The following is a 13,700-nucleotide window of genomic DNA, read 5'->3' as shown; positions in this document are numbered from 1 at the left end:
GCTTTAGGAAACGCTGATTTCACAATGGGCTCCATCAGTGCAGCAAATGCAGAATTTTGTTTTGATGTATTCAAAGAGGTGAAACTTCACCACCCCAATGACAACATCTTTTATTGCCCCCTGAGCATGATTGCAGCCTTGGCCATGGTCTATCTGGGAGCAAGAAATAACACTGAGTATCAGATGGAGAAGGTAAGTTACATAAATGGGCACAAACTCTCTTTGATCCCTTTCAAAGAGACAGCAGATTATCCATTTATATCTTCCAAACCTGCGTAGCAAAAAAATGGCTTTCCAAACTCTGGAGCTACTTTTCAGTTATTGCATTTCCCCATGAAGGGCAAGAACAACCTCTAGTTTTCATTAAGAAAGAGCAGTTTTGGAGGATGGTTAAGGCAGGTCTCTTTCTTCAGCTTATATTATCTCAGAGACCTGATTCCTTCCAGCTGAATAGGACAACTTGAGACATACAAAAGATGAAAAATATGGAAAACAAGAGTCATAGTTATAAATACAATGCTGTAAGGCTGTAGCTGATTTATGGACAATGCCATTAACTGGAAAAGAAAGGATCTAAGCTGAAGATCACAATCACAAATTTTCAGTGCGGTGCCTGGTTTAAAGCTCACATGGAATTTCTCAGTTCATCCTTGGTTAGTGAAAACCTATAGTTTTAGCACAAATATCAGCAATTGACAGTGGACTTCACATACCTAATTTTTACTTTCCACTGCAGGTTCTTCACTTTGACAAAATTGCAGGACTCGGAAGTATCCAGACCAAGGTACAGAAATCTAAGGTACATTGATTTCTCTTTCACATCCTTTTCCTGAGAATAGACTGTTCTGATTGTGTTTTTAGCAGTTTCAACACCTTGCCAAACCTTTGCTAATTCTCTTAATTTAAGAGATGTAAGTTAAAAAAAAATACAACAAACTACCAAACCCCAAAGAACAACAGCAGCAAAACAAATGCCAAGCAAACAACCACCAACAAAATCAAACAAATAAAACCCACCCAAAATCAACAAAACCAAACTCTAAAACACCACCAGAAAAAGAAGACAGGCTGCCCATATTGCAAGTGACAGGAAGGATAGGGTGCTTTGGGCACCAGAATACATTTTGGTGTAAATGAACTCCACACCTGCAAGCGCTGCTGACCTACAGCCCTTGCAAGGGTCTCAGTACCTGAAGCCAGGGTACAGTAGGCAGACTTGAAGCTGAGACTCCAAAGTGGGACAGCAGAAAAGAGCCCAGAATCCCCAAAGGATGGAAAGTAACCACACTCTTACAAAGATGCAGGGACTATTCCAGCCTCCAATTCCCACTGCTACCCCAAGAAAACCATGAGGGGCCCCTGTACCTTGATACCTGTATGCTTCTGTCCATGTTAATTTGCTGCCTCTGTAAAGATAACAAAAGCCATGGAGCCCGGTGTGTCCCCACTTGGGATCCAAAACACAAGGTGGGACTTAAAAAAAAATGAGACTTTTTTTTTTAACAAAGGCAGTATCTAAAGCTAGGGCATTTAGGGACTCAGTAAGCATTTAGAAAGCAGCTGTTCAACACAATTATTCTGAAAAAATACAGTCGCACCTACTGTTTATCATTGCGCAGTTTTCTTACATGCTTTTAGCCTGTGTCACCATTCTTGGAACTAGAGACAGGTGATTCATTTTTTCACTGTATAACAAAACACTTCCTGACTCCCTTGCCATCTAGCTCTCTTCTTCCATCTGTAGCTTCTGCAAAAAAATGCCATGAACAGGCAAGGAGTGCTTTGCTTTGTACCTATGAAAAGTCACCAATTTCAATAACTAACCTCTAGAATTAGTGGCATAATAGGCTGTGAATGAATTATACATCATCAGCTGCTTATACTGAACACCCCTCCCATGGAACTCTTAGACTCTATTACGTGTTCACTTGCAAATGTTCAAACGCTGTTTGTTTCCCACATTATTTGTACCTTATAAATAATACTCTTTCTCATAAAATAACCTAACAATCTGTACTTTTCTGTCTTCTGATCAACAAATCAGTGCGGCAAGTCGATGAATATCCACCTACTGTTTAAAGAAATTCTCTCTGATATCACTGCACCAGAAGCCAATTATTCACTGCACATTGCCAACAGACTCTATGCTGAAAAGACAAGTCAGATCCTACCGGTAAGTGATCTCTTGCTAAACCCTGTAAAATTCTGTAATCCCAGAGGACTGGCCAGAGTAGGTGACCAATAGTCACTATCCAATAGTCCCTATTGGTGTGGATTTACATGGTTTTTCCCTTTGCCATGGTCCTGGCAACAGTCTAAAATGGAAAACAATTTGAGGCAAAAATATGGCTCTACTAAAAAAATGAATGTAGTAATAAACAAAATTATTGGTAATATAACTCCTCACTCCCCACTTGCTCCCCCAAAGCATTTCATTTTAACTGATTGTTGGAGTTTTTTTCAGAAAATAATTTGATTTTGGTATATTTCTTCACTTGAAAGCTCACCTCAAAATCCAAATTTTGAAAGTGTCAAAATCTTTCACATTTTCAAAGCAAAAGATACAAATATTCTAAATAAAAGGAACATATTCTAAATAAAAGGAACTTCTTATCTTTAAAAATAAGGAAAATGCTTTGAAAAAAGGAAGTGGACTTAAAGATGATAAAACAGTCTAAAATTAACCTAAAACCAGGGGGTTTGGGTCAGGCTTTTTTCCAGAAATTCTTAAATATTTTTAATACATGTTCTTAACTGGTCATGTAGTAAAGATGTCAGATCTGAAATTGTCATGAAACAAAATAATTTTTCTGGTCCAGATTTAGCAAATTCTTTCAGGAAGTAAGCAATGAGAACACCTTAACCATGACATCACTATAAAAATCTTATTAGCCATATTTTATTTCACTTCCATATTGTTTTTAAAAAATTAATAGTTCACTGGCTATAATTAATTGGTGTCTTTACAGATCTACTTAAAATGTGTGAAGAAGCTGTACAGATCTCGTCTAGAAACGGTCAACTTCAAAACAGCATCAAATCAAGCCAGACAGCGCATTAATTCCTGGGTGAAGAATCAGACAAAGGGTAAGTCAGACAAGACTATGAGATATACTTCTCTCTGACAACTGTATTTTAGCAATTTCTGAAAGGACTAAACATTAGAGGAGAAATTTCCTCTTCCTGTCCCCATTAGTGGATATTTTCTGTGGAAAGGGATGACTCTATTGCACCTGTGTGGCAGTGACAGAGTGTTTTAAATACATCTGGCAAAGGCAGAGGTGCCATGATATGCACACTTAATATGTACATTTTATATACACTCTTTTTGCATCTGGAGAAATTAACTCATGCAAGGTTACTCCCAGCTTCTCTAGAATATTGGCATATTTTTACAAGGATGTGCTGGGTAGGTAAGAAGTGGGCTTCCAGGGGAGAAGGTAATGCATACTAAACTGATGATGGGAAATAAATTATTCAGAAGCTTGTGTGCATTTATTGTGTTGAGGTGGGAGGAAAAACTTAGAGTGAATTGTGAGAAACAAACATACTGAGAAAATCTGTGTTGGTTCTTCCCTTTCTCTTTCCTTCTTTTCTATAGAAATATTTATTTTTTTCCAAGTGCTGGTTAGAAATGTTCCTGGGAATCTATAGCACTCTTGAACCTACCTGTCTTCTTGCAGAAATGTCTGGCCAGTTGCCAGTCTTTCAGTGTATTATTAAATCATCCTCATGAACCTTAATTCAATGTGCAGAGTTTTGGAGAAGGAAAAGTCAAGTGAAGGAGCAGTATATCGATTGACTTCTAAAACTACTGCTATGAAACTTACTACTCTGTGCCCTACTTTTTTCTTAAAGGACAGATCCAGGATTTCCTTGAACCAAGCTCTGTTAATCCTCAGACTGTGCTGGTCCTTGTGAATGCCATTTACTTCAAAGGGAAATGGAAGACCCCATTTAAAGAAGAACACACTGAGGAAGTGCCCTTCAATGTGACAGAGGTGGGGGGCACAGACACAGTTTCTGGCCAGATGTGTATTTATTCTATTTACAGTTCTATTGTCATTGGCTGGGTGATTTACCTGGGGCCTCACTGTCAGATTTGTGACAGCTGTGTCTGACAGAACAAACCAGCAGATGAGACAAAAACGGAGACACAGCTCTTTTCCAAAGGCAGCATGATTGAAAATTGAGTCTTGTCCTTTCAAAGGCTCTGTACATTTGTCTGACCAAAGAAAAAGATTGCTCCCACATTACATCACCTCACATTTTTGTTTTTGCAGCAAGAGAGCAGACCTGTGCAAATGATGCGTCAGAACAGCACCTTCAGAGTGGGAAGAGTGGCTGAAGACAAAATCAAGGTCCTGGAGCTTCCATACGCCAGTGGAGAGCTGAGCCTGTTGGTGCTGCTGCCTGATGACATCTCTGGCCTGGCACAGGTATGGCCCTGGCAGAAGGGCTGTGACTTCAGTGGAGCTTGGCTGCTGTCAGACCTTTTGCTGCCCATGGACATTGCAGCTGCCCACCCCATGGGTGTGCTGGGCAGGCAGGGGAGCACAAAATCTGCCCAGGTGCCTCTTAGGAGAGTCCTGAGGTAAATGTAGGTAAAGCAGTGTAGAAGCCCTGCTGCAGCCCTGCAGAAAATGTATATATAAGGAATGTTATAAAATTACCCATCTGTACTCAAGAAAGGAGAAAAATCAATGCAGTCTAAAATATATGAACAATGACTCATATTTCAGTAATATTTTTAAATTATAAAATAGAGTTATTACAGATGTAGTACAGTTTGCATTTGTTAGGTGCTACCAGTTGTAGGTAAATTTCCATGGTCTTGTTTTTGCAGTCTTTCACAAGCTGACTAATTTGCTAGGCTGTGAAACTGTTGGGTTGTGCCTCATGAGACACAAGATTACTTGGACAAAGAGGGATGTGTTAAGTTGGAAAAAATATGAATAAAAGGAGAGTGACACAGGCAGGTACTGGAGAGGCAATTAATAAAATAGCAGAAGGATGCCAATAGGATGAGCTTCAGGAACCATTCTGGTTGGAGTTTTACTTTTATGATAGCCTTTGCAGAAATGACTGGTAGAAAGAAGTTGGATTTGCATCCCATGTGTTTCATTCCCTGCCTCTCTTTGCAGCTTGAGAACAAAATCAGCTTTGAAAAACTTGCTGAGTGGACCAGTTCCGAGGTGATGGAAAAGAAGAGAGTAAAAGTGTACCTCCCACGCATGAAGATTGAGGAGAAATATAACCTCACATCTGTCCTGACATCCTTGGGTATGACCGACCTGTTCAGCCCCTCTGCCAACCTCTCTGGCATCTCTGCAGCAGAGAGCCTGAGGGTATCTGAGGCCATCCACGAGGCATACATGGAAGTCACTGAAGAGGGCACTGAGGAGGGCACTGGCTCAGCAGATGACACAGAAGACATCCAATATTCCTCTGAGTTTGAAGAGTTTAGGGCTGACCACCCATTCCTTTTCTTGATCAAACACAATCCAAGCAACCTGATCCTCTTCTTTGGTAGATATTGTTATCCCTAAAGAGAAAAGGGCTGGAAATAATGCTTACCTACCCCTAAGAAACAGACCCACTTTACTCTAGCATTGTAGTATAATCTCATCTCTTCAATATTTTCTGCATGTGAAAAGGCTACTCTAAGTTGTGCCCTTTCCTGAAGCTTCCATAGCAAAGACACACCTGCGGGTGAGGAAACAGCAGTGTGTTTGCTCCTTTACCTTCTCAGATTGGTTTACTGTGGATTGAGCCAACTAAAGAATAAGCCCTCAGAGAATAGAGGCCCTCACATGATTTTCACTTGAGGAAGGAATTGCAGACAGGGCTCCAAGTCTTTGGTATTCCATTACATGGAAAGCCATGGGCTATGCTCATGCCATTCCCTACTGTCCTGCTAACAAACCCATGCAGTTCCCAGAACACTGGCTTTGAAATCCCCAGTCTGGAGAAGATGCTTGTGGACAAGATTCTGCTATGCAGGGTGTTAATTGGTGCCTATGTAATTTTTTTTTTTTACTTATCTGTTGGGAAATGGTGCACATATCCACTATGACCAGAGCTGTCCTCTCACCATGAGTACCTCATGTAATACTGAATTTCTTCCAGAGGCTCTCCAGAGTCATGGAGTGTTTCCCTTCCACTTCAGAATGTTCAAGGGGATCTAACTTTGGTTATGTCTTGTCACAGAGTATAGCTTCAAAGCCTGAAACATGGATATTGGATGATCCAGGACTCAACTGCCAAGCAAAAGTTATCTGAATTCTTGTTTAAAACACTGGAAGTCACTTTAAATTTGAGAACATCCTGAAAGTGATGTTAAAGAATCTGATTTCTCCATAGGAGTTTTGTTAAAAAACACAGCTTTTAAGTAATTCCTGTCTCTGTTGATCTTGCTTAGCAAATAAACTTCAATTTGTTCCTGGAAAGTTCTCAGTTGTTCAAAACTCAAGAGCATTATTATTCCATGAATGTAGGTGGGCTTCTTTGTTCCTATGGTAGCTCAAGACTACATCTCTTGTTTTCAAGAAATACATGAGAATCCTAATTTTCTCTGTCTTTTTTCCCGATGTGCCCACTAGCATCTCCATGTATGGTTCCATTGGCACAATATTATGACCTGTTTTCATTCTAATAATATATTACTGATTTTGATGCACATAATTGATTTTTTCTTTCTTAACATAATAAAAGAAAGTTACAAATCCTGGTCATGAAATTATCTGAATTTTCTTAATTTTCTGGGTGGCTAACCCTTAAAATATTATTACATTGGTAACTGTTGTGAGTAAAATGGGATTTAGTACAGAATCCTCCAGTTTTTAGAATGAATAAAGTTATGTAGATATGAAGTTACCCATTTATGAAAGAAATGAATGCACACATCTATAGTTTGATTCCTCTCTGTAATACTGATTACCAAGAAATAGCCCACTGAAATATTAAGTTGTTCTTATGTAGTCTTTGATATCATTCCAACAGGTATTAAAGATGCACTATTAGTTGGATAAATATTTCAAGGAAAAACTGTTCCAGCGACTCTACCATTTGAGATTATGAAATCATCAAAAAATCATATAACTCAAAGGGCATAGGAAAGAATAAGTAGATGGACAACCCTTAGGCAAAGCATTTCCCCACTGAGAGTTTTGAGAGGAGGTACTCTGTTGCTAATATCAGCTATTTCAATAATAAGGGACAGGGAAACCCTGAATGTACATATAGACTGGGGAATAGGTTTCTGGAGAGAAGCCCCACGGAAAGGGACCTGTGGGATCCTGGTCAATGGGTTAGGGTTAGGACCCTGGGGGTCCTGGTTGATGGCAAGTTGAACACGAGCCAGCAGTGCCCTGGCAGCCAGGAGGGCCAAGCCTGTCCTGGGGGGCATCAGGCACAGCATGGCCAGGCAGGCAAGGGAGGGGATTGTCCTGCCCTGCTCTGAGCTGGGGCAGCCTCACCTCCAGTGCTGGGGGCAGTTTTGGGAACCACAGTATAAAAAAGACAATAAATTATTGGGGAGTATCCAAAGAAGGGCCATGAGGATGGTAAAGAGCCTTGAGGGGAAGAAATAGAAGGAGCAGCTAGGATTTTGGTTTGTTCAGCCTGGAGAAGAAGAGATTGAGAGAGAGATCTTACTGCAGTCTGCAGCTTCCTCAGGTGGGGAAGCAGAGGACCAGGAACTTATCTCCTCTCTGGTGACTCATAACAGGCCCTGAGGGAATATCAGGAATCTGTGTCAGGGTAGGCTTAGCTTAGATACTAGGAAAAGACTTTTCACCCAGAGGGTGTTTGGGCACTGGAACAGGCTCCCCAGGGAAGAGGTCATAGCACCAGCCTGATAAAGTTCAAGAAGTGTTTGGACAACGATTTTGGGTACGTGCTGTGATTCTTGGGGCTGCTGTATGCAGGGCCAGAAGTTGGACTTCATGATCCTGATCCTTCCAATTCAGGACATTCTATGATTCTATGATTCTATTTCCACATTAAAATACAGTGTGGCATGATAAAAGCAGATCTGTAGAGGAAAGAAGGTGGTGCTACCTGTCTGACATCCACATTATTTGAATATCATCAGGATATTTGTGATATAGACTCAGGTCTTCTCCAGAGGTAAAGACAGCTATTTCACCAAGTAAATTTTAATTAGTTTTCCTCAGAAATTAAAGCAGTGGTCTAAACTGTTCCAAGAGATGCAAAATTTCAAAATCTCAAGGCTTGCCATAAGCAGTTTAATCACATTCTGCATCTCTTGTAGCCAGAAGCACTTGATCTAGTCTGTTAAATTTAAAAGTCTGTACACTTAAACAATAAGAAGACTTCAAAAGGGTTACATTTGAAAACTTTCCTTCCTATGATAATTAAACCAGAAAATGCTCAAAGTACAAAGATATGCCTCAGTGGCCAATGTTGTTTCCTGAACAGCAATAATGGTCAAAATGAAGGAATGGGAGAAAAGTAAAGGGGCCATGACTCAGAGGCAAGTACAAAGCTTCTCCTTTCCAAAAAGAAAAGACAGGAGGCAGTAAAAAGAGCTAATTCAGAAATACTGTAATAAACTTGTAATTTGCTTTAATATTTGCTTTTAACAATATTAAAATGTTCCAAAACATTTTCATTTAAAAAAAGCAAAAATAAATAAACCTTGAAAACATCCTTGTTGTGACTGGCATTTTTGTCACAGCCTTCCAAATGTGTTTTCTGGAGAACTGAGACCCTTTTTCTCATACAGACTGCTGTGCAGGACGAGAAATAAGGCTTAGCAGGTAACAAGACAAAATCTGAAGCTTTCTGCATCTAGTGGTACAAATTGCACCAGTCCAGAAAGTACAAAGAGACATCCAAGGGTCTGCCACTATGAGGCAACATTTCTCTCCATGCAGCATGGAAACAATACTTGTCTGTGAAACGTGCCATACACTCCCATTCCAAGTACCTCATCCACACTGCTGTTCTTTCTTTGCACATTAATGTGTAATAACCCTGCTCTCTCCACCTCCCTTGAGATCTTCCTCTAGATATAGTATGGAAGCAGAGAACAGCTGAGACTGGAAGTGACCTCTGCTTATTTTTTATTCCAAGCTCCACCTTTCCATCAGGGTCAGCTACAGCAGGTTACTTGGGATCACGTCCTTCTGGGTTTTGAATATTTCCAAGGATGGAGACTCCACAGCCTCTTTGGGCAACCTGGATTTACCTCCCTATCCAAATGAAAATGTATTTTTTTATGTTTAAATGTAATTTCTGCTATTTCAGGTCATGTTCTTTCTCTCTTGTCTGTTTACAGGAGAAAGTCTAGCTGCATCTTTTTACCCTCCCATCAAGAAGGTTATGCACATGGATGAAACCCCCTGCACTTTCTCCTCTCCAGGGTAACAAGTCCCATGTCTCCGAGCCTCTCCTCTCATGACAGATACTTTAAGCACTTACTTATCTTCTCTGGTCCCATTCCCCAGGACATGCCCATCTCTTTTGGAATGGAAAGCCCAGAGCCAGACAGAGCATTCCATCTGTGGTCCCACCAGTGCTGGGTAGAGGGGCAGGAAAGCCTCCCACTACCTGCTGGCAGTGCTTTTTCTAAGGCATCCCCTTGTGCTGTTGACTTTACTTGCCACAAGGACACACTGCTGACTCAGGGTCAGCTCAGTGTCTGCCAGGCCTCCCAGTTCTTTTTTGCAAAGCCAACATGATGGCATGGACCTTTGTGCAGTGATACTTTACCTTTTCTGTACAGTCTTTTCCTGCAGGAGGCAGGAATATTGCCAAGAATCTCAGTAGGCTGCTACTCAGAGGAGAGGAAGGCTTTGTGGAAGGTTGTCTGTGTTGAAAGGAACCAATATACTAGTTTATCCTATTTTGTACAAAAGAAAACTGCTATTTTTCCTGGGAGTATGTGCTAAGATAAAGGACATGCTGGGCAGACTGTGAGTGATGGGAGGTAATGTAGCAGGCATGGTGATGTGGGCAGTGTTAGCCACAGGCTGCCACAAACAGGCTTCTCTGTGGAGAGGGATGCTGGTAACTAAGCTCCCACGTGGCACAGCCAATGCCAAATGTTGTGCCAATGCCAGCTGCCATCCTTCCTGCCCTGTGTATGTGCTGGCTCTAAGGCCCCCGTTACCCTGCTGCCTCCTTAGGAGCCTGTGAGGCCATTCCCAGGGCCACCCTGGCTGCTGGCTGATTCCATGGACTTGAGGGATGAACAAGGGACTTCATGTGTGCTGTGGCGACTGATAAAGGGACAGCTGTGTGTGCTGGTCCAGAACCTGTACAGCTGCAGACCTTGGACGCTGTGTGCACTGCTAGGCAGATGCAGTAAGGATGAGTGACTTGTGACCAAATCCATTACGGGACCCTTCTGAAGATGCCTTCACTGGAGAAATTCACTCTGCCAACACTGAGGTATGCACAGCCCTGTCAGAGTCTGTGGGTGACCAAGGCAGCACTGCAAGCAAAGATGCCCAACACTTCAGGATGGCACAGGGCTACCAATGAAAGACAGCAGGTGGGCTAAGAGCTCCTGTCTGAAGGAGCTTGACCAGACACCTGAAGTTTCTTCAGACTGGGGGAAGGACATGGTCCTACAGGACAAGTGAGAGAGAAACCATCATTGATTATCTACAGCACCAAGGTCTGCAGTAGCACCTAACTGAACAATCACTGGCATTCACTCTGAGCAAGACAAACACAAAACAATCAAAATGCTCCTTCCCACTGACAAAAGTACAGCAGCATGGATGCGAACTAAGTCTTGAGCTCTGCGTGAGATGTTGTGATTGGATGAGAGGCTTTGGTCTGTGAGCTGACCTGGACTTCATATCCTTTTGTAAAGGTCCAAATGTCCAAGAGTCTGTTGGTTTAGGGACAGCACCACAATGAAATGCCTGGCAGACTAAAGGACAACTGAGCCTTAGCTGACCTCTTTCTTGGGCCAAGCATTGTCAAACAAGGATATGTGGATAAACACATCCTTTTGTGTTTGTGCTGCTTGCACAGCTGTGCTGGACAGGGCAATACATCATCTTCTTTCCTAAGAAGCAGGAAGGTTTGCTTAACCTCACTGGACTCCATGACAGATCTAAAGTTGCCCAGTTCACTAGGCACTACCTCTCATATTCTTACAATTCTATGCTGACAGCTGATCATAATCAAGATTTTTACTTACTTGTGGAATGATTTAGTTGCCTCTGCAATTTGCTTTACATTAATCATTCATTTGACCAATAAAAAATAGAAATGCTAACAAAAAACAGTGACCTGGGTTGTGCAGTAGCACACTCTTCAAGCAGAGGACTGCTCCTTCTCTATTGTAAACCAAAAAATTTCTCTCATTAGTGAATATATTCAGCTCAGAAGTCTTTTGCTAACAACATTAATGCTGTGAGTTGGATGTTACAAAACACCTGTACCAACTCATGGGACATCTTTGTAGCTACCAAGTTACAGGCTGTCTATGATGATGCAAATATGATTCAGGTGGATGGTGCACAAGGGCCAAGGTGGCTCACATATGGTGAGTTGAAGCACACCACTAGATAATTTGATTGACAAGGAAGAAGACTCAAGGCATATTCAAACATTAGAAGTGACAGGGACAAATATTCTGGCTAGTCCTTTGCCTTCTGAGCTGTCAAGTATATTGCAATGGACCATGGCCTCAAGTGTAGAAGGCAGTTTGAACAGAAACAAGGCAGTTTTAAGATGGAAAGGCAGAAGGGGCAGCAGCTGCAGGAATAGCTTGTAGTCTAGGGAGTATCTCCCAGCTGTGTGGTTAAAGGTTCACCCTACACAGGCACATGCATCCATTTGACCTGTTGTCCTCCAGCAAGGTGGGACCCTTTTCAGCTAAATGGGACTCACAACAGTGCAGTGGTGACCAGTTTACACACTGCTCCTGTGAGAGAATATCTCATTCTCTTTGCAATAGACCTGCAGTGATGAGGCACCCAAGTGGGTCAAAGTCCAAAGATCTTTCCTCAAAAGCCTTGTTCCTGCAATAACAAGGGTTGAAGTAGACTGGCCTGGACTGCACACTATACCTGTAAAGTAAAGTACCTGTCAGATTTAAATGCACCAGTCAAAACTGAGCTCTTCATGGCTCCTATTGCGTGAGCAACTTCAGCTGAATGGGACTATGAAGAACTGTACTAGAGAGAAAGGTAGGGATGATCCAGAGACTTTCCTCTTTCACAGAAATGAAAAGAGTTAAAAAGTCCACATCTACTCTCCTGAGGCATAATTTGTTCTAGACAATTTCAGAGCCATTTTGTGTATTGACTTTGGATTTCTGTTTTAAAATTATGTAGCATTTAAGAGGTCAAAGCATTTTCTTTTATTGTCCATCCATTCTTTTATTTCAAAGGAATTATGCAACTGGTTTCTGCTTGCTATTGTATATTATGACTGTCTTGCAGACCATGAATGTTTCTTCAGCTGGTTTGCTCAGCTGATGTGCCATGAAGTTGCTTGTGGAAGAATGTAAGAATGGTCCTGTAAGAATGGCCTCTGTATGTAAAAAAGGCACATTTTGAACCTAGCATCTGGTGCTGTGACCTGTGGAAAAGAACAGCACACCTTAAACTACCCTTCAAAATTATAGCGGCGACTTCAAATCCTTTTCTGGTAGCATCTGACTAGGATCTAAATATCCTGATGCCTGAATTAAAAAGTTACAGAAATCTTGTCTTATTTTCTCAACTTCTCTTTCCCAACACATTTTTCATTAGTTCTGTAGTTCTTCCCTGTATAGATGCGCTGAAATTAATTTGTATTCCCAAAACACTCTCACTGAGGGTTTTGTTCCACTGATGTGCTGCCCAGACTGCAACTGTGTCTGAGTTCCTTGAACTAGATTGCTCTGGAATGAAAAACTGTGCTCTGTGAAACCCTATGTCTGTGGTCTTTTTCAATGCAGCAAGGGACACCAGACAAATGTATATAACTTCTTGCAAAAAAATATACTTCCATTTTATTAAATTTGGCAATAAACATTGAAAATGCCCTTTCCTTGCTCCTCAGTGGCAAATTTTCTCTATTCTTTAGGAAGAGCTATGGATTCTGATAGGAAGAAAGATTGGTGATACTGGTAGTCTAGCCAACACTGGGAGAAAAGTTGCAATAAATTCATCCCTGCATATGCTGATCTTACCAAAATTTGTAAGTTTACAAAATGATGACTCTGAAATTAATCTGGCCTATCATTATTCAAGACAAAGGAATATTAAGGAAAATGAGGTGAAATTCCTACATTCTATAAGACTGAATTCCTCATGACTCTTTTTTGTTTTATTTTCACAAGCTATGATATACTATTTGCTGCCATAACCAAATCATACTTACTACTCAAGTTCCAATGAATAGCTTTTATCATTTTTTTTGCTTCAGTCATTTTTATTTTTGCTTCAGTCATTTTAATGTTCTGTCTTTTCTGCAAGGTTTTATGTGCTATGATGAATAAACCTTCCTTTTTGGAAACTTTAAGTTAAAATACTTTTTTTTGTTTTGTTTTGGTTTTTTTTTTGTTTTGTTTCAAAGAATGGACTTATTCCAAGTAAAAGTGCATGTCTGACATTGAGCTCCATCCATCACTTTACTGGGTAAACACAGAACAGACAGCATGGGGCGTGTCACAAAATAACACAAGATATATTCTAAGGGGTTTGTCAAGTCTGCCCCAAGTACAG

At 41.0% G+C, this 13,700-nt stretch overlaps 1 protein-coding gene across 1 annotated transcript; it reads left to right on the top strand.

The window, feature by feature from the left end:
• On the top strand, positions 1-5,549 carry LOC115901383 (ovalbumin-like). The gene is made up of 7 exons (XM_030944010.1): positions 1-192; positions 737-784; positions 2,045-2,173; positions 2,970-3,087; positions 3,859-4,001; positions 4,284-4,439; positions 5,145-5,549. Exons 1-7 carry the CDS (start codon positions 25-27, stop codon positions 5,547-5,549), a joined length of 1,167 nt encoding a protein of 388 aa, XP_030799870.1. The 5' UTR covers positions 1-24.
• The last annotated feature ends 8,151 nt before the right edge of the window (positions 5,550-13,700 follow it).

Source organism: Camarhynchus parvulus, chromosome 2 (assembly GCF_901933205.1).
Source record: "Camarhynchus parvulus chromosome 2, STF_HiC, whole genome shotgun sequence".
Taxonomy (NCBI): domain Eukaryota; kingdom Metazoa; phylum Chordata; class Aves; order Passeriformes; family Thraupidae; genus Camarhynchus; species Camarhynchus parvulus.
This window is presented reverse-complemented; position numbering and strand designations above follow the sequence as displayed.

Excerpts from the sequence above, each read along its gene's own strand:
- LOC115901383 (XM_030944010.1), top strand. The coding sequence starts at position 25 with ATGGGCTCCATCAGTGCAGCAAATGCAGAATTTTGTTTTGATGTATTC. Across the intron at positions 785-2,044 it reads TCGGAAGTATCCAGACCAAG|TGCGGCAAGTCGATGAATAT; the intron begins GTACAGAAATCT and ends TCAACAAATCAG. Across the intron at positions 4,002-4,283 it reads TGCCCTTCAATGTGACAGAG|CAAGAGAGCAGACCTGTGCA; the intron begins GTGGGGGGCACA and ends TTGTTTTTGCAG.